This window comes from Oncorhynchus keta, chromosome 12 (assembly GCF_023373465.1).
Source record: "Oncorhynchus keta strain PuntledgeMale-10-30-2019 chromosome 12, Oket_V2, whole genome shotgun sequence".
Taxonomy (NCBI): domain Eukaryota; kingdom Metazoa; phylum Chordata; class Actinopteri; order Salmoniformes; family Salmonidae; genus Oncorhynchus; species Oncorhynchus keta.
The window spans coordinates 43,690,598-43,711,957 of NC_068432.1; the positions used below are offsets into that span (position 1 = coordinate 43,690,598).

General features: G+C 44.5%; 1 protein-coding gene across 3 annotated transcripts in view; it reads left to right on the forward strand.

Annotated features, from left to right (window-relative positions):
* The first annotated feature begins 1,691 nt into the window (after positions 1–1,691).
* Positions 1,692–21,360, forward strand: part of LOC118391615 (roquin-2-like) — a 50,813-nt gene continuing 31,144 nt past the window's right edge. Inside the window, exons 1-6 of one of the 3 annotated variants that reach the window (XM_052458418.1) lie at positions 1,692–2,005; positions 8,086–8,408; positions 8,984–9,101; positions 10,840–11,073; positions 15,933–16,108; positions 18,729–18,929. In XM_052458418.1, coding sequence (XP_052314378.1) covers positions 8,178–8,408; positions 8,984–9,101; positions 10,840–11,073; positions 15,933–16,108; positions 18,729–18,929 — 960 coding nt within the window. In that variant the 5' untranslated portion in view covers positions 1,692–2,005; positions 8,086–8,177. Of the gene's footprint in view, positions 2,006–5,597; positions 5,903–8,085; positions 8,409–8,983; positions 9,102–10,839; positions 11,074–15,932; positions 16,109–18,728; positions 18,930–21,360 lie in introns of those variants that run through there. The other 2 variants (XM_052458415.1, XM_052458416.1) reach the window with 2 other exon arrangements.

Consider the following 21,360-nt stretch of genomic DNA (forward strand, 5'->3'; position numbering starts at 1 on the left):
TTCTCCAAGAACACGTAATCATGGAATGTGTTGGTGTGTGTGGGAATGGAATGTATTAATCAATATATTCTTTGCGTAAATGAGTGCTCTACAATATGTTGGTGTTTCTGTGTGTTGGTCTGTAGGGCTATGTGTTCTGCATGGGTAAGAGATGTAGAGTGAGGGAAGCAGTGGTATGCCCCAGTATATAACCTGAATCATCTGTGTACCTCACTGAGCCCCAGTATATAACCTGAGTCATCTGTGTACCTCACTGAGCCCCAGTATATAACCTGAATCATCTGTGTACCTCACTGAGCCCCAGTATATAACCTGAGTCATCTGTGTACCTCACTGAGCCCCAGTATATAACCTGAGTCATCTGTGTACCTCACTGAGCCCCAGTATATAACCTGAGTCATCTGTGTACCTCACTGAGCCCCAGTATATAACCTGAGTCATCTGTGTACTTCACTGAGCCCCAGTATATAACCTGAGTCATCTGTGTACCTCACTGAGCCCCAGTATATAACTGAGTCATCTGTGTACCTCACTGAGCCCCAGTATATAACCTGAGTCATCTGTGTACCACACTGAGCCCCAGTATATAACCTGAGTCATCTGTGTACCTCACTGAGCCCCAGTATATAATCTGAATCATCTGTGTACCACACTGAGCCCCAGTATATAATCTGAGTCATCTGTGTACTTCACTGAGCCCCAGTATATAATCTGAGTCATCTGTGTACTTCACTGAGCCCCAGTATATAACCCGAGTCATCACTGAGCATCTACACTGTCTGAGTGTATACTCTTGCATGTCTGAGAGGGTTTCCTTTCAATCTCTCCCCTCCTTAATCTCTCTCAGTCACTCTCTCCTCTTTCTCTTTTATCCCTTTACTGGATAAATGTCAGCCTCACTCAGCTCAGTGCAAACCAACAATTCTCCCATGATCCCCCCGGAGTACTGAGAGGAACACAGAGCGACTGTAAAAGGGAGTTGTGTGTGTGTGTGTGTGTGTGTGTGTGTGTGTGTGTGTGTGTGTGTGTGTGTGTGTGTGTGTGTGTGTGTGTGTGTGTGTGTGTGTGTGTGTGTGTGTGTGTGTGTGTGTGTGTGTGTGTGTGTGTGTGTAAAGTGCTGTTTCCATTATTGAATGAGGAATGGAGGAGAGGAGAGAGGCGGAATATTGGGCCTCTCTTTCTCCATCCTCTGAACAACGTTTCTGCTACTTCTAGAGCCATACTACAACCAGCGAAAACTTAAGATTCCAGTATGGGCTCAATAACTAGGTTATTATAGGAAGGCTACAATCATGACACAGTAACAACTGATGAATTACTGAATGCTAGAAACATTCGGAATGCACTGCACTTTATCTTGCATTAGATTGTACTGTTAGACAAATAAGATTAGCAAGCAGAAACAGTGAGAAGGTCAATTCGATAGGTGACTGTCATTATAGCGCCAAAACCCGCTCAGAGCATTGTGTCTATAGGTCCTATCGCATCCCCTGTCTCTTTAAAAACGATGCGGTCCACGCCTCGAAAAGCGGCTTGTTCCGGCTTTGCCCCTTTACGTCTTTATCCTTGCCCATAATATGAAAATAGTACCATATACGCACAACCATAATAAACAAGGTTTCGAGGTAAATGTTCAATATATATTATTTTGTTCCGCTCGTTTTAACACGAAACACTCTCCTGCTGATCAAGACGCGCCTGCTACCGGCACGCAGTTCAAAAACGGGAAGCGGAGTGATACAATACACACGATCGTTGTCCGTTGTTGTCAAACCAAGGGAGGGTAGGCTACCTGAGCGAACAAGTCGCGTAGGTTGGGAATGAATATAGAAATTGGAGCAGATAACTGTCATTTGATGTGCTGAAATGACAGTTTTCAATGTGGGATCTATATCATTCAGTTGATTACAGCTGTTCCATTGCAACAGCTGCTGATGGTTTTTTCCGTTTGTTCTCTTGGACGATAAAAAGATGATAATTGTAGTACTCCGTTACAGTGCCTAAGGTAAGTGACAGAAAGAGGCGCGAATTTTAGCTGGTTGTCCATTTACGATTTGTTTGTGTTACATGCTACTAAAACGCTAGGCGAATGGCTGTACATTTTGGATGTGGAATCATGTAGTAAATGCAATTTATTTTGGAAATATTGGTGACTTAGCATTTTCTTCAGAGGAATTCATATTTATGCATCGAAAGTGCAGCCCAGTGTTATCATCATGAAGTCAAAATTCACAACCGATAACTGAGAAAAAGACCATATAAACAATTGCATCTTCATCTATTGGAAATAGAGCTATTATTCAATCAAGCTCTTTGCACAGAGGCATCAACAGATTAATGCTAGACAATGTTACACAAACTGGCTGTCCACTGATGTTGCCTAACAAAATGCAGGCTCCAATAATTAATGTTGCACCTACTTCCGTGTATAGTCAGATCTCTCACGGGTGATGTGCCGGTGTCACCCAACCACCGCCAAGGTATTGATGCCAGGCTGAATACACTCTGAAAAGGCCTTCATAAATCAAAATGAATACAGTCTGATATACAGCATATAATGTGCCCCAGGCCTAATATCACAAGGGCTACAAATGTAAAGTTGCACTTATAGTTGTGTTTATAGGACTGCAGTTATTCTGTTCCCAAATGAGAATAACAAATGGTTAAATTAATAGTCTAATATTAACCCTGACATATGGATTATGTTTGAAAGTCACTCCACTAATTAAATTGTAAAATGTTGACCTCTGAATAGAAATCCAAACTGATAAACAAAAACAGGAAATAAACACTGTTGTTATTTTTGAACCCAGGAAGAGGAAACAAGCTTGTTTTGTTGTTTTTCCTACAAACAGTTTGTTTTGAAAGGACCTCGTGTAACGGCTTTCTTCTGTGGACGAAGGAGAGGACCAAAGCGCAGCGTGGTTAGTGTTCATCATCTTTAATATAGACGATAAACGTGAACACTACAAAATACAAAACAACAAATGTGGAAAAACCTAAACAGTTCTGTCTGGTGCAGACACACGAAGACAGAAGACAACCACCCACAAAAACCCAACACAAAACAGGCTAGATAAGTATGGTTCCCAATCAGAGACAATGACTAACACCTGCCTCTGATTGAGAACCATATCAGGCCAAACATAGAAACGGGAAAACTAGACACACAACATAGAATGCCCACTCAGCTCACGTCCTGACCAACACTAAAACAAAGAAAACACAAAAGAACTATGGTCAGAAACTTGACACCGTGATTCTATTTCTCAGATAATGAGGGGTACCGAGCAAAGAGCAAGCTATACCATGCAAAGGAATATAATATTGAACTATTCATTCAGGAGGTAGTGAGGGAATGGTGATTAGGTTTGTGGCGGTCTTTTTTCATGGCTCAAATAGACAGTAATGACTGGGACTCATTGAAGCCCACTCTGCTGGCAATGTTCCGTATTCCATATTCTATATTCCACACATACCTTTGCATGCACGTGTGCACTCTCTCTTTCTGTCTTCCTCTTTCCCTCTTTCTCCCACTCACTCACTCACTCACTCACTCACTCACTCACTCACCACCACCACCACTCACTCACTCACTCACTCACTCACTCACTCACACCACTCACTCACTCACTCACTCACTCACTCACTCACACACACACACACACACACACACACACACACACACACACACACACACACACACACACACACACACACACACACACACACACACACACTTATAAAACAGCCCTACTACTGGAGCTAACCTCCTCACATTACAGGGATTCAGGTTCTACCCCTGCCCAAAGTGGGAGGAGGACCGGCTAACATGAGGGCCTGTCCATCAGCAGACTCACTGATGATCCATTTAGAATGCCAGGCAGTCCTTTAGGTTCTAGAACACCTGCTGTTCTGTTGAGGCACATATGGAGTCAACAGGGAACTCTATGGGGCCATGTGAGGACTGACTGGGCATACAGTATGTTTGAGGAGAGCCAAATGTGTAGAGCCAAACGGGTATAGCCACATGTTAAATGTAAATTATCTGCTGGTGGAAGACTGTGTGTGTGTGTGTGTGTGTGTGTGTGTGTGTGTGTGTGTGTGTGTGTGTGTGTGTGTGTGTGTGTGTGTGTGTGTGTGTGTGTGTGTGTGTGTGTGTGTGTGTGTGTGTGTGTGAGGACAGATATCCCCTTTTCTCACCCACAGTAGTCACAAGATGATGAGCATGCCATTTCCTCTTGTTTATATATAGTTTATCACATCGGTTACTGATTGTATAAGATTCTATATCACGAGGAGATCAGGTCCGATCTTTGCCTATCTGCCACTTTAGGCGAGACTGACGAACACTGCCTCCCGCAAAACTAGAATAAGTAAGCAAAATGACGTTGAAAAGACGTCTAAAAGACATCTAAAATACGTATTTTCCAGAAGTTGAAGTTAGGTTCCATTTAGGTTGTGAATGAAAGTTGAAAATAAGTCATTTATAAATGTCTATGTTTTGGCCAAATCAAGGCTGGTCAAGACCGGACAAAATCGGAACCAAACATAGACCATGTCTGTGGATGTGGAAATCAAGGCAAGTCTGGAACTGCACCAAAAAGAGAGGTCCAAAAGGCATCGGCCTGTGCTTACTGAGGTGTAGCTTACCACGTTGTCTGAAATTGAATGTTATGATGCCCATCAATGTGGTAAGTAAAACACCAAAAAACGTTGTCAGTACAGGATTTAAAAAAATACATCCAAAAGAGGTCGGCTCATGCTTACTGGGGTGTATGTAGCCTACCATGTCGGCCATCCATGTGGTAGGCCCATTTTTTGTAAAACAGGCCATTGCATTGACTTTATAAGTCCTGTTTGCTGTGACAAATCAATTTTACTATTTTAAACTCTGAATATCAGCTACCCAACTCTATCAGTAGTTATCGCGAGCCTATTTGCAATGTGTTTACACAGCGGGAAATACAGAATTATTTTATTTTATATGTCAAAAAAAATTCATAAATGAACAATACAAACTTGAAACCACTGATCATAATAATGGTATGAAACTCCTGGATAATAGTTGTGATTGTCCATTCCATATTGCCCATGTTACTTTGACCGTTACCGTTTTTAGGATATGTTGTTTATTAACATGACAGCACGTTTTTTATTTGTTTGAGCACTATTTAGGTTCGTCTATTTGATCGGAGAAACCTGCTACAGAAAATGCCACATACTATTTCTACCATATCGTATATCTACTACGTGATTTATGTTAGATCATTTTTTTTGAAGGAACTATGGTGGATCGCTGCAGAGATGCGTCTCTCCAACAGCACCATGGAGAGGCGCGCTGGGATTGGACAAGCAAACTGTTTTGCGCCCCTGCCTTTAACAAAGTATTTGCTTATCAACGGGCGCTCACCTAAAAAGCCCATACGCCACTGGTTGAGTGAAATTGTCATCGTTTTTAGGCAGAATTATGTGACGTTTTATGTGTTGTTGTTCGAGGTGCGTCTTGGTCAATTTATCTCAGAAAATGCCTCGTCAATCTGCCACCCTAGGCAGCCGCCTAATCCTTCCTGGGGAGATGTTTTAAATGATCTGGGGCGCCCCGAACAACAGGATATGTCGCCGTATCTTACAGTCAGGAACATGTGGGTTCAACGAGACACTGAATCACTCACTGTGGTTCAAATTGTATTTACCATTTCCCCGCCCAGAGGCTTCGGCGCGTCATCAAATCTAACTTCAGCTCTCCAAAACGTGCCCTTGATAGCCTTTACATGCGTTTTCACTTTAGTCCGCGAGCCAGTGACTGAGCCCTCGCGGAAACATGACGCGCAAGATCAGCACGGAGTTGTTCACGCGGGAGAGGCAATGTGGACACCGCGCGCCCTGGGCCACTTGGATGGTGCGTAATTTAGTTGGAAAAAAGCTTGACCTGCTTGATATTTTAGTAGATAGAATTGTAGGCATGCATATACTTTATGCAACATTTCATTTTCTAGTTGGGTGAGATTCGTGAGTTGAGTTAATTGTTGTTATTACTACATAATGGCATTTTCTAGACTGGCTTATTGGCCAGATCGTCTGCAGCAATGCCAGTCAAGAATGTTCACACACACACACACACACACACACACACACACACACACACACACACACACACACACACACACACACACACACACACACACACACACACACACACACACACACACACACACACACACACACACACACACACACACACACACACACACACACACACACACACACACACACACACACACACACACTTACCTGTCCTTGGGTTCACGGTGGATGGTGTCTCCCTCTCTGCACAATGATTGATTGTGAACAGTAGTGTGTTCCTTTGTTGCATAACTGAACTCAGCATTACAGTAAGATAGTTCAGGTCTAGCCTGGTAGAGCCGTCACTGGGCCTGCCTGATGCAACTTCCTCATGCCATGCATTGGGTGAGGGGTGATGATGGAGCAGTTGGTTCCACCCAGCAGTTGCCGGTCTGTCGGTGCAGCCGTGGCTCCCGGGTGTTTTTCCTGCATCGTACAGAACCCCATGGTCTAAATGAAAGCCTTGCACTGACTGGCTTATTGGCCAGATCGTCTGCAGCAATGATCCTTATCCATTTGGCTACAACTGGCTGTATGAGCATATTCTCTCTATCTCTGTCTGAACCAGAATCTAGCTTTACTGGAGACGTTGATATGGCGAATCTCCTTTAAGCCCATGAAGCAGCCATTCAACTTGCCATTCACTAGCTTTTCAAGGTTAACAATTATTTACTGACGTCACGGCCGGTATGTACTTCCATAAAAGGTTGAAAATAAAAAGGTCTATTCGGGCACCTTCAATCGTTCACGTCCCAAGGGTCCCGAACAGCACTAACCTTACTGCCTACAAATCTACAATACAAAGGATGTTGCCGTAGAGGCATTTTTTCGGGTTGCATGTACATTTTTATTTAGACCTTGCATACCGGCTGTGACAGCAGTAAATGACTATAGCTGATAATCGAAACTCCATATTTGGTGAGTGACTTACGTATTTAGACATTATTAAGCTTGAAACGCTGCTTAATGGCAAGTTAAATGGCTGCTTCCTGGACTTTGCCAGGAGTTTGCCATATAAAGACAGATTCTGGTTAAATCCCTGTCTCCCTCTGTGTGCCCATACTGATCCTGTTGCTTTCTTGGGTTTAACTCAGAGAATTTATAATCCTGTGCCCTGTAGCTGACTTTATAGAGAGAGAGAGAGAGAGACAGAGAGACAGAGAGACAAAGAGACAGAGACAGAGAGCGAGAGAGACAGAGAGAGACAGGGAGCGAGTCAGAGAGAGAGAGGGGTGTAAATCTGGCCTGGTACTCAGTCAGTGTGTAAATCAGACTGATAGGATCATGCCATGGTAGAGCACCTCCATGGTCTTTAGCCAGCCAAGGGAGGCCTCTCCACCTGCTTGCCCAGGAGGAGGCATGATGTAAGGGCAGGGAAGGTATCAGAGAGAGGGTGGAGATGCAGCAGAATGGGTGGGGTTGTGGGTGTGTGACCAACTGAGGTGTTCCCTAATTTCGTGGTCCGCTGAGCTAAAGCCTATGCATTAGATCAGGCAGTTAACACAAGTCTTCAGGTCTCAAGACGAGGTTACTCATCATGAGAGTGTGGTTCAGCAAACCACCTGTGTTACAGAGGGTTGTGGGCACTGGATGAGAGAGGTGTAGAAGAGAGTGAGATTGAGGGAAAGAAAGAAAGCGTTGAGAGATTGCCGCTCACCGCTCTACATTATTTTCCAAGATTGTGATTGTGAAACAGCTACAACGTCTATAGCCACTAGGGGACAGATTTATGGAGCATTGCACCTGGGCAGTTGGCACCTTTTTGTATTTTCAAGGCAACGAAATACAAAAAACTACACTGAAACTCAACAGGCCAGTTTCCCAGACACATTAAAAGCCCAGCCCAAGACTAAAAAGCTTGCTCAATGGAGGAGCAATGGAGTGCAGGATCTCTCTGGCGATGACCAGTCTGGACGCTGACCTGCACTCTAACCCACTTTCTTTCTTCTTCTATACCAGTTGTCAGTGAGCTGTCGGGGCGTGGCGGCATGCGATCCCCCTGAGCAAGACAGCGCCCTCCAGAGGTGACAGCAGGGAGGACAGGCAGCAGGATGCCAGTGCAGGCGGCCCAGTGGACAGAGTTCCTCTCCTGCCCCATCTGCTACAACGAGTTTGACAGCAGTGGCCACAAGCCCATCAGTCTGGGCTGCTCGCACACTGTGTGTAAGACCTGTCTCCACAAGCTGCACCGCAAGGCCTGTCCGTTCGACCAGACAGCCATCAACACTGACATCGACCTCCTGCCAGTCAACAGTGCCCTGCTACAGCTGGTGGGAGCTCAGGTGGGCACAGCATGTCTTGTTGTTGTGGTTCTTCTGATGATGATATTTATGCTAATGATGATAATGATTGTGATGGTAATGATGATTATTGTGATGGTAATGATGATGATTGTGAAAATGATGATGATACTGATGATGATGATACTGAATATTGTGATGATGATGATTGTGATGATAATTATAATGATTGTGATGATACTGATGATGATTGTGAAGATAATGATGATGATTGTGAAGATAATAATGATACTGCTGATGATATTGATGATACTGATGATGGTGATAATGATGATATTGATGATACTGATGACTGTGATGACAATGATGATGATTGTGAAGATGATGATACTGATGATGGTGATAATGATTATAGTGATGATATCGATGATGATTATGAGAGTGATGATAATGATGATGATTGTGAAGCTGATGATACTGATGATGATAACAATGATGATTATACTGATGATGGTGATAATGATTATAATGATGATACCAATGATGAGAGTGATTATTGTGATGATAATACTGATTATGATGTTGAGTGTCATGATAATGATGTTGTGTGTTCCCAGGCTGTGGAGTCCCAGGCTGTGACTCTGAGCAGTGCTGTGGAGGTAGGGCACTATGAGGTGTGCAGGGTGTGTGTGGAGGAGCTGGCTCTCTATCTCAAACCCATCAGTGGAGGAAAAGGTACCAGAACACAGAGATTTGGTGCTAAATGCATCTGTGTGTGTGTGTGTGTGTGTGTGTGTGTGTGTGTGTGTGTGTGTGTGTGTGTGTGTGTGTGTGTGTGTGTGTGTGTGTTTCCAGACAGAGAGGTGCTCTCTGCTGCTGACCCTGTGTTCAACACAGTGTTTTTTTTTCCTTCTGAGGGGACACTGAGGTCAGAGCAGTGTGTGTGTGTGTGCAGTTGAGGTTAGGTTAGGTTAGAGAAACACAGTATTTCCTGTTATTCTCAGGGTCTGAGCTTAATGTGGTGGGAACGTTTGCGTCAGAGCATGTAGAAGCAGCTAGAACCAGGAAGCCCATGCGCTCTGTAAGGCCATACGGAACTTGGGCCCCCAACACCAACACAAAGCCTGAAACCCCACATTACATCAATAGGAAATGTAATGAGTTGTGCCGAAAGTAGTTTGAGTTAAATTAGTTTAATTTAAAGGAGTCCTTCAATTAGATGACAAGAAAAAAGTATATTTACGAAACGTGAAGAAGTTAAACGAACAACATGACTTTACCCTGCATGTCATTTCAAAGGGCACATTTCATTATACCTCATTCTCAGAATAACAGTATATTGCAGAGTAGATCATCTGTAGCGAATACTTTAGTTTATTTATTTTCTTAAAACTACACGGTTGGTTAAGGGCTTGTAAGTAAACATTTCACGGTAAGGTCTACCTACACCTGTTGTATTCAGTGCATGTTACAAATCCAATTTGATTTGATAATTGCATGGTGGAGGATGGAAAATCCTTCTCCCAGGACCCATAAACCGCTGTGAGACGGGCAGTAAACCTTGAGTCCTGTTTTCCCATCAGTGCTTTTAAAAGCCCATATCTGAGGAGCAGTGCTCCGTTTATTGGGTTAATTCACCTGGAAAGCTGAGAATGCAGTTCAATCCCTCGGCAGCTTTGTCAACTGTTTTTGTGGTGATCACAGAATTGGAGAGGGGACAGTGGTCATCCATCCCTGGTCTTTAATAGACTCACTCTAATAAAGGGTTTTAAGACACTTTCGTCAGCACTTTGTCCTGCTATGGGACATTTATTAGAGGATGAGAGGGGTTTTCTACTGTGGGCAGCACTAGCAGACTACATAAATGCACTTTTGTTTTAGACCATGATTACATTTTAGCTCTGGTAAACAATACCAGAGTTTGGGAAATTGTCTCTGTATTAGTATATCATTGTGTGTGTGTTTCTGTTACTGTGTCTGTGTTTCTGTTACTGTGTCTGTGTTTCTGTTACTGTGTCTGTGTTTCTGTTCCTGTGTCTGTGTTTCTGTTCCTGTGTCTGTGTTTCTGTTACTGTGTCTGTGTTTCTGTTCGTGTGTCTGTGTTTCTGTTCGTGTGTCTGTGTGTCTGTGTTTCTGTTCGTGTGTCTGTGTTTCCGTTCGTGTGTCTGTGTTTCTGTTCATGTGTCTGTGTTTCTGTTCGTGTGTCTGTGTTTCTGTTCGTGTGTCTGTGTTTCTGTTCGTGTGTCTGTGTTTCTGTTCATGTGTCTGTGTTTCTGTTTGTGTGTCTGTGTTTCTGTTCATGTGTCTGTGTTTCTGTTTGTGTGTCTGTGTTTCTGTTCATGTGTCTGTGTTTCTGTTCATGTGTTTGTATTTCTGTTTCTGTTCGTGATTCTGTCTGTTTGTGTGCGTATTTCAGTATTTATGTTTCTGATGCCGCCTTCTGACGTTTGACCCCTTCCTCTCTGCAATCCAGGTGTGGTGACCCTCAGTCCGAGCGTGCTCAGTCGGCCCATGCAGAGGAAGCTGGTGACACTCGTCAACTGTCAGCTGGTGGAGGAGGAGGGGCGGTTGCGGGCAGTGCGGGCGGGCAGGTCGCTAGGGGAACGTACCGTCACAGAGCTCATCCTGCAGCACCAGAACCCACAGCAGCTCTCTGCTAACCTGTGGGCCGCCGTCAGAGCACGGGGATGCCAGTTCCTGGGGCCTGGTGAGTGGTGATAGGATAATACACCTGTCAATCACATCTTCAGCATGCTTTTCGCTCTGTGTCCTATCCTCCCTCTCTACTATGTTATATGATGCTGCAGCACTATGGTGTCTTATAATGATTACTCATAGGGCAGATCCTGAGTGAGGGGGTTCCAGTCTGAGGACACTAGTACAACACTGTATCATGTCCTACAGAGTGATAGGATTCCCTCTTGCTGTAAAAAACAAAAATATATGATGAAATGCCAGATATGTACTAATACATATTATGTAATTTATTTATTTGATCAGGTTAGCCTCATTGAGGTGAACAATCTCTTCTACAAGAGAGACCTGGCTAAAATAGCAGCACACAAAGTTTCAGACACATTTACAACATAAACCACAAAGCATAACCTCCCTAAATGACTACCACCCTGTAGCACTCACGTCTGTAGCCATGAAGTGCTTTGAAAGGCTCACATCAACACAATCATCCCGGAAACCCTAAATCCACTCCTATTTGCATAAACACCTCCCTCTGCAACTGGATCCTGGACTTCCTGACCAGCCACCCCCAGGTGGTAAGGGTAGGCAACAACACATATACCACGCTGATTCTCAACAAGGGGGCCCCTCAGGTGTGCGTGCTTGGTCCCCTACTGTACTCCCTGTTCATTCACGACTGCGTGGCTACGCACGACTCCAACACAATCATTAAGTTTGCTGACGACACAACGGTGGTAGGCCTGATCACTGACAATGACGAGACAGCCTAAACGAAGGAGGTCAGAGACCTGGCAGTGTCTTATAACGTTAGCAAGAAAAAGGAGCTGACAGTGGATTACAGGAAAAGGAGGGCCGAACAAACCCCCATTCACATCAACGGAGCTGTAGTGGTGCGGGTCGAGGAAAAGGAGGGCCGAACAAACCCCCATTCACATCGACGGGGCTGTAGTGGTGCGGGTTTAAATTTCTTTGATGTCCACATCACCAACAAACTATGATGGTGCAAACGCACCAAGACAGTTGTGAAGAGGGCACGACATCACCTTTTCCCCCTCAGGAGACTGAAAAGATTTGGCATAGGTCCTCAGATCCTCAAAATGTTCTACAGCTGCACCATCGAGAGCATCCTGACCCGTTACATCACCGCCTGGTATGGAAACTGCTAAACAAGGTGGTGTCAGAGAAAGGCCCAAAAAATTGTCAGAGACTCCAGTCACACAAGTCATAGACTGTTCTCTCTGCTACCGCACGGCAAGCTGTACCTGAGCGCCAAGTCTAGGTCCAAAAGGCTCCTTAATAGCTTCTACCCTCAAACCATAAGACCATAAACCATAAGAACACTTAATCAAATGACAATCCGGTCAATTTGCATTGCCCCCTCCCCCCCTTTGTTTTTACACTGCTGCTACTCGCCGTTTATTATCTATGCATAGTCACTTTACCCCTACCTAAATGTACAAATTACCTCAACTAACCTGTACCCAGCACATTGACTCGGTACCGGTATCCCCTCTAAACAGCCATGTTATTGTTAATTTATTGTGTTACTTTTTAGTTAATTTTTTACTTTAGTTTACTTAGTAAATATTTTCTTTACTCTATTTTCTTAGAACTGCACTGTTGGTTAAATCGGGCTTGTAAGTAAGCATTTCACAGTAAGGTCTGCACCTGTTAGTTAAGGGCTTGTAAGTAAGTATTTCACAGTAAGGTCTGCACCTGTTAGTTAAGGGCTTGTAAGTAAGTATTTCACAGTAAGGTCTGCACCTGTTAGTTAAGGGCTTGTAAGTAAGCATTTCACACTAAGGTCTGCACCTGTTAGTTAAGGGCTTGTAAGTAAGTATTTCACAGTAAGGTCTGCACCTGTTGGTTAAGGGCTTGTAAGTAAGTATTTCACAGTAAGGTCTGCACCTGTTGGTTAAGGGCTTGTAAGTAAGTATTTCACAGTAAGGTCTGCACCTGTTGGTTAAGGGCTTGTAAGTCAGTATTTCACAGTAAGGTCTGCACCTGTTGGTTAAGGGCTTGTAAGTCAGCATTTCACAGTAAGTTCTACACCTGTTGGTTAAGGGCTTGTAAGTCAGTATTTCACAGTAAGGTCTGCACCTGTTGGTTAAGGGCTTGTAAGTCAGCATTTCACAGTAAGTTCTACACCTGTTGGTTAAGGGCTTGTAAGTCAGCATTTCACAGTAAGGTCTGCACCTGTTGGTTAAGGGCTTGTAAGTCAGTATTTCACAGTAAGTTCTACACCTGTTGGTTAAGGGCTTGTAAGTCAGTATTTCACAGTAAGGTCTGCAACTGTTGGTTAAGGGCTTGTAAGTCAGTATTTCACAGTAAGTTCTACACCTGTTGGTTAAGGGCTTGTAAGTCAGCATTTCACAGTAAGGTCTACCTACACCTGTTGGTTAAGGGCTTGTAAGTCAGCATTTCACAGTAAGTTCTACACCTGTTGGTTAAGGGCTTGTAAGTCAGCATTTCACAGTAAGGTCTGCACCTGTTGGTTAAGGGCTTGTAAGTCAGCATTTCACAGTAAGGTCTGCACCTGTTGGTTAAGGGCTTGTAAGTAAGTATTTCACAGTAAGGTCTACTACACCTGTTGGTTAAGGGCTTGTAAGTCAGTATTTCACAGTAAGGTCTACTACACCTGTTGGTTAAGGGCTTGTAAGTCAGTATTTCACAGTAAGGTCTACTACACCTGTTGGTTAAGGGCTTGTAAGTCAGCATTTCACAGTAAGGTCTACTACACCTGTTGGTTAAGGGCTTGTAAGTCAGTATTTCACAGTAAGGTCTACTACACCTGTTGGTTAAGGGCTTGTAAGTCAGTATTTCACAGTAAGGTCTACTACACCTGTTGGTTAAGGGCTTGTAAGTCAGTATTTCACAGTAAGGTCTACTACACCTGTTGGTTAAGGGCTTGTAAGTCAGTATTTCACAGTAAGGTCTGCACCTGTTGGTTAAGGGCTTGTAAGTCAGTATTTCACAGTAAGGTCTGCACCTGTTGGTTAAGGGCTTGTAAGTAAGTATTTCACAGTAAGGTCTACTACACCTGTTGGTTAAGGGCTTGTAAGTCAGCATTTCACAGTAAGGTCTACTACACCTGTTGGTTAAGGGCTTGTAAGTAAGTATTTCACAGTAAGGTCTACTACACCTGTTGGTTAAGGGCTTGTAAGTCAGTATTTCACAGTAAGGTCTGCACCTGTTGGTTAAGGGCTTGTAAGTAAGTATTTCACAGTAAGGTCTGCACCTGTTGGTTAAGGGCTTGTAAGTCAGTATTTCACAGTAAGGTCTGCACCTGTTAGTTAAGGGCTTGTAAGTAAGTATTTCACAGTAAGGTCTACATCTGTTGGTTAAGGGCTTGTAAGTCAGTATTTCACAGTAAGGTCTACATCTGTTGGTTAAGGGCTTGTAAGTAAGTATTTCACAGTAAGGTCTGCACCTGTTAGTTAAGGGCTTGTAAGTAAGTATTTCACAGTAAGGTCTACATCTGTTGGTTAAGGGCTTGTAAGTCAGTATTTCACAGTAAGGTCTGCACCTGTTAGTTAAGGGCTTGTAAGTAAGTATTTCACAGTAAGGTCTACATCTGTTGGTTAAGGGCTTGTAAGTCAGTATTTCACAGTAAGGTCTACATCTGTTGGTTAAGGGCTTGTAAGTAAGTATTTCACAGTAAGGTCTGCACCTGTTAGTTAAGGGCTTGTAAGTAAGTATTTCACAGTAAGGTCTACATCTGTTGGTTAAGGGCTTGTAAGTCAGTATTTCACAGTAAGGTCTGCACCTGTTAGTTAAGGGCTTGTAAGTAAGTATTTCACAGTAAGGTCTACATCTGTTGGTTAAGGGCTTGTAAGTAAGTATTTCACAGTAAGGTCTACATCTGTTAGTTAAGGGCTTGTAAGTCAGTATTTCACAGTAAGGTCTGCACCTGTTGGTTAAGGGCTTGTAAGTCAGTATTTCACAGTAAGGTCTACTACACCTGTTGGTTAAGGGCTTGTAAGTCAGTATTTCACAGTAAGGTCTACTACACCTGTTGGTTAAGGGCTTGTAAGTCAGTATTTCACAGTAAGGTCTGCACCTGTTGGTTAAGGGCTTGTAAGTCAGTATTTCACAGTAAGGTCTACTACACCTGTTGGTTAAGGGCTTGTAAGTCAGTATTTCACAGTAAGGTCTGCACCTGTTGGTTAAGGGCTTGTAAGTCAGTATTTCACAGTAAGGTCTACTACACCTGTTGGTTAAGGGCTTGTAAGTCAGTATTTCACAGTAAGGTCTACTACACCTGTTGGTTAAGGGCTTGTAAGTCAGTATTTCACAGTAAGGTCTGCACCTGTTGGTTAAGGGCTTGTAAGTCAGTATTTCACAGTAAGGTCTACTACACCTGTTGGTTAAGGGCTTGTAAGTCAGTATTTCACAGTAAGGTCTACTACACCTGTTGGTTAAGGGCTTGTAAGTCAGCATTTCACAGTAAGGTCTGCACCTGTTGGTTAAGGGCTTGTAAGTCAGCATTTCACAGTAAGGTCTACTACACCTGTTGGTTAAGGGCTTGTAAGTCAGCATTTCACAGTAAGGTTGTATTAGGCGGATGTTTATTTGATTTGATAATAATACATAAATAAAGCATAGTGATATCAATAATACAGCATATTAATATCAGATACTATGTACTATGTACTAGTACTTAAAACATTCGTTTCGGAACATAAGGTCACTGATATGTACTTCATAAGTACTATGCAGTATGTACTAGTACTTAAATAATTCCTTAATTAATCCTCTTCATCCCCTTTGGAACATAAGGCCACTGATATGTACTAGCATAACTTCATATGTGCTATGCAGTATGTACTGTAGCTACATGATGACAGTTGTGTGTGTTGTCTGATACAGCCACGCAGGAGGATGCTCTGAAGCTGGTACTGTTGGCGCTAGAGGACGGCTCAGCTCTGTCCAGGAAAGTTCTTGTCCTTTTTGTGGTCCAGAAGCTGGAGGCTCGGTTCCCTCAGGCCTCCAAAACCTCCATAGGACATGTGGTTCAGCTACTCTACAGGGCCTCCTGCTTTAAGGTGAGACCTATTCTACTGTATTGGTATATTGTATTGTATATTGTACTGCATATTGTATTGTATAATGTACTGCATATTGTATTGTATATTGTACTGCATATTGTATTGTATGCTCCCAAATGCACTTATGATGCACGTAGGCATGCAAATACACACACATACGCACAAGTACACATGCACACGCACACACCACAAACTCATACACATCACTGGTCTCCATAACCTTGTAGCCTTCAGGCTGTCGTGGTTTAATATAATGATGATAGAAAATATGGTTTTATCAAAGCGCTAAAAAAGCATTTTAAAAGTGCCAGAGACATAACTAGGCACCATACTGTACCATACCACCAGTCATGATTACTGATGCACTCTGAAGTGGTGCCACCTTCTGCCTCTGGCACTCATCATGCCCAGCAGTGGAGAACGCTTCCTCTTGTCACTTACCATGTGTTCCTGAATCTCTCTGGGAGATTTCAAATTCACATCTCTAGTTTAGATTTATATGGCCAATTATGACACATTACTGTAGCTGTCATTAGAAACATGTTCCACATGAAACAACTCAAAATGGTCCTCTTTCTGCTCACTCCTCTGAAAACTCCCAGTGATAGAAACGGTCTGCTAGTGGTGAAGTGTGTGTGTTTGTGTGCATAAGTGCGTGTGCATGTGTGTATGTGTGTGCACTCGTGTATGAGTCCTCCAGCCTGTAAGCATGGTTGGCATGGTTGGCAGGACTGCAATGCCAACCATTTACCCAGGGTGAAACACTGTTCTATATTTTCCCCAGTTGCCCAGTCGGTCACAGAGGCACAGTCACAGAGGCACAGTCACAGAGGCACAGTCACAGAGGGACAGTCACAGAGGGACTGGCCTGGTGTATTATGATAATTACTCATAGGGCCGATTCTGAGTGGGGGAACTCTGTTTCTCACACCTGATCTGAGTTTTGAGTTTCGAGTCTGAGGACACAAGGCAATAAAACACAAATATCTTCTCAGTCATATGAGAGTGATGCGATTCTGTTTACTGGTTACTATAGGTCATTGGGTTACTGAAGGTCACTGGGTTACTGTAGGTCACTGGGTTACTGTAGATCACTGGGTTACTGTAGGTCACTGGGTTACTGTAGATCACTGGGTTACTGTAGATCACTGGGTTACTGTAGGTCACTGGGTTACTGTAGGTCACTGGGTTACTGTAGGTCACTGGGTTACTGTAGATCACTGGGTTACTGTAGGTCACTGGGTTACTGTAGGTCACTGGGTTACTGTAGATCACTGGGTTACTGTAGGTCACTGGGTTACTGTAGGTCACTGGGTTACTGCAGGTCACAGGGTTACTGTAGGTCACTGGGTTACTGTAGATCACTGGGTTACTGTAGATGACTGGGTTACTGTAGGTCACTGGGTTACTGTAGGTCACTGGGTTACTGCAGATCACTGGGTTACTGTAGGTCACTGGGTTACTGTAGATCACTGGGTTACTGTAGGTCACTGGGTTACTGCAGGTCACTGGGTTACTGCAGATCACTGGGTTACTGTAGATCACTGGGTTACTGTAGATGACTGGGTTACTGTAGGTCACTGGGTTACTGTAGGTCACTGGGTTACTGTAGATCACTGGGTTATTGTAGGTCACTGGGTTACTGTAGATCACTGGGTTACTGCAGATCACTGGGTTACTGTAGGTCACTGGGTTACTGCAGGTCACTGGGTTACTGCAGGTCACTGGGTTACTGCAGGTCACTGGGTTACTGCAGGTCACTGGGTTACTGTAGATCACTGGGTTACTGTAGGTCACTGGGTTACTGCAGATCACTGGGTTACTGTAGATCACTGGGTTACTGTAGGTCACTGGGTTACTGCAGATCACTGGGTTACTGTAGGTCACTGGGTTACTGCAGGTCACTGGGTTACTGCAGGTCACTGGATTACTGCAGGTCACTGGGTTACTGTAGGTCACTGGGTTACTGCAGATCACTGGGTTACTGTAGGTCACTGGGTTACTGTAGATCACTGGGTTACTGTAGGTCACTGGGTTACTGTAGATCACTGGGTTACTGTAGGTCACTGGGTTACTGCAGGTCACTGGGTTACTGCAGATCACTGGGTTACTGCAGATCACTGGGTTACTGTAGGTCACTGGGTTACTGCAGGTCACTGGGTTACTGCAGATCACTGGGTTACTGTAGGTCACTGGGTTACTGTAGATCACTGGGTTACTGTAGGTCACTGGGTTACTGCAGGTCACTGGGTTACTGTAGATCATGTGAATTTGTTTGGTTTATTGGGTGTAGGTTTCTAACTGTACTGTATGTCCCAACCCTCCCCCCTACATCCTCTCCCTCCCTCCCTCCCCCCTACCTCCCATCCTCCACTCCTCCTCTCGCACCCCCTCACCTCCTTTCCCTCCACCCTACCTCCCAACCTCCGCACCGCTCCTCCCCTCACCTCCCCTCCCTCCACCTTACCTCCCATCCCTCCCTCTCCTACCTACCTTCCTCCCTCCCTCCCTCCCTCCCTCCCTCCCTCCCTCCCTCCCTCCCCCTCCCTCCCTCCCTCCCTCCCTCCCTCCCTCCCTCCACCCTACCTCCTATCCTCCTTCCCTCCCTCCCTCCCAGGTGACGAAGCGTGACGAGGACTCGTCGTTGATGCAGCTAAAGGAGGAGTTCCGTGCGTACGAGGCGCTGCGTCGCGAGCATGATGCCCAGATCGTACACATCGCCATGGAGGCAGGGCTCCGTATCTCCCCTGAACAGTGGTCCTCTCTGCTCTATGGAGACCTCATCCACAAGTCACACATGCAGTCTATCATCGACAAGGTTTGCTGTCAAATCAAATCAAATCAAATTTTATTGGTCACATACACATGGTTAGCAGATGTTAATGCGAGTGTAGCGAAATGCTTGTGCTTCTAGTTCCGACAATGCAGTAATAACCAACAAGTAATCTAACTAACAATTCCAAAACTACTGTCTTATACACAGTGTAAGGGGATAAAGAATATGTACATAAGGATATATGAATGAGTGATGGTACAGAGCAGCATAGGCAAGATACAGTAGATGGTATCGAGTACAGTATATACATACGAGAAGAGTATGTAAACAAAGTGGCATAGTTAAAGTGGCTAGGACCTATTTGGGCGGTAAGCAAATTGGAGTGGGTCTAGGGTGTCAGGTAGGGTGGAGGTGATATGGTCCTTGACTAGTCTCTCAAAGCACTTCATGATGACGGAAGTGAGTGCTACGGGGCGGTAGTCGTTTGGCTCAGTTACCTTAGCTTTCTTGGGAACAGGAACAATGGTGGCCCTCTTGAAGCATGTGGGAACAGCAGACTGGTATAGGGATTGATTGAATATGTCCGTAAACACACCGGCCAGCTGGTCTGCGCATGCTCTGAGGGCGCGGCTGGGGATGCCGTCTGGGCCTGCAGCCTTGCGAGGGTTAACACGTTTAAATGTCTTACTCACCTCTGCTGCAGTGAAGGAGAGACCGCATGTTTTCGTTGCAGGCCGTGTCAGTGGCACTGTATTGTCCTCAAAGCGGGCAAAAAAGTTATTTAGTCTGCCTGGGAGCGAGACATCCTGGTCTGTGACTGGGCTGGATTTCTTCCTGTCGTCCGTGATTGACTGTAGACCCTTTCCACATGCCTCTTGTGTCTGAGCCGTTGAATTGAGATTCTACTTTGTCTCTGTACTGACGCTTAGCTTGTTTGATAGCCTTGCGGAGGGAATAGCTGCACTGTTTGTATTCGGTCATGTTACCAGACACCTTGCCCTGATTAAAAGCAGTGGTTCGCGCTTTCAGTTTCACGCGAATGCTGCCATCAATCCACGGTTTCTGGTTAGGGAATGTTTTAATCGTTGCTATGGGAAGGACATCTTCAACGCACGTTCTAATGAACTCGCACACCGAATCAGCGTATTCGTCAATATTGTTATCTGACGCAATACGAAATATATCCCAGTCCACGTGATGGAAGCAGTCTTGGAGTGTGGAGTCAGCTTGGTCGGACCAGCGTTGGACAGACCTCAGCGTGGGAGCCTCTTGTTTTAGTTTCTGTCTGTAGGCAGGGATCAACAAAATGGAGTCGTGGTCGTCTTCCTCCCCACCACTGTATTACTTTTATTCGTGTAACCTTTATTAAGGCAAGTCAGTTAAGAACAAATTCTTATTCACAATGACGGCCAACCTCGGCCAAACCCTACCTCGGCCAAACCCTACCTCGGCCAAACCCTACCTCGGCCAAACCCTACCTCGGCCAAACCCTACCTCGGCCAAACCCTACCTCGGCCAAACCCTACCCCGGCCAAACCCTACCTCGGCCAAACCCTACCTCGGCCAAACCCTACCTCGGCCAAACCCTAACCCGGCCAAACCCGACCTCGGCCAAACCAGATGTCTATGTGTCAGGGGAGAAGCTCCAGGTGGTATCCAATTTTAAGTACCTTGGCATCATACTTGATTCCAACCTCTCTTTTAAAAAGCATGTGAAAAAGGTAATTCAAATAACTAAATTCAATCTAGCTAATTTCTGATTTATACGAAATTGTTTGACTACAGAGGTAGCAAAACTGTACTTCAAATCTATGATACTCCCCCACTTAACATACTGCTTGACTAGTTGGGCCCAAGCTTGCTGTACAACATTAAAACCTATTCAGTCTGTCTACAAACAGGCTCTCAAAGTGCTTGATAGGAAGCCCAATAGCCATCATCATTGTCACATCCTTAGAAAACATGAGCTCTTGAGTTGGGAAAATCTTGTGCAATACACCGACGCATGTCTTGTATTCAAGATCCTTAATGGCCTGGCTCCCCCTCCACTCAATATTTTTGTTAAACAGAAAACCCAGACATATGGCAGCAGATCCACAAGGTCTGCAATGAAAGGTGACTGTATAGTTCCCCTAAGGAAAAGCACCTTTAGTAAATCTGCATTCTCTGTGAGAGCTTCCCATGTCTGGAATACACTGCCATCAGACACACATAACTGCACCACATATCACACTTTCACAAAATGCTTGAAGACATGGCTAAAGGTCAATCAGATTTGTGAACATGGTCCCTAGCTGTGTGTTGCCGCTTTCCATGTTGTCTGTAGCTTGTGAGGTATGGAAACACTTTGTTGCTTTTATGAATTTTTGTCTTGCTGCTTTTTTGTTCTATGTTGCTCTGTCTGTATGCTATGTCTTGCTTGTCCTATGTTGCTATGTTGCTATGTCTATGGTGCTATTGTCTATATTGTAAT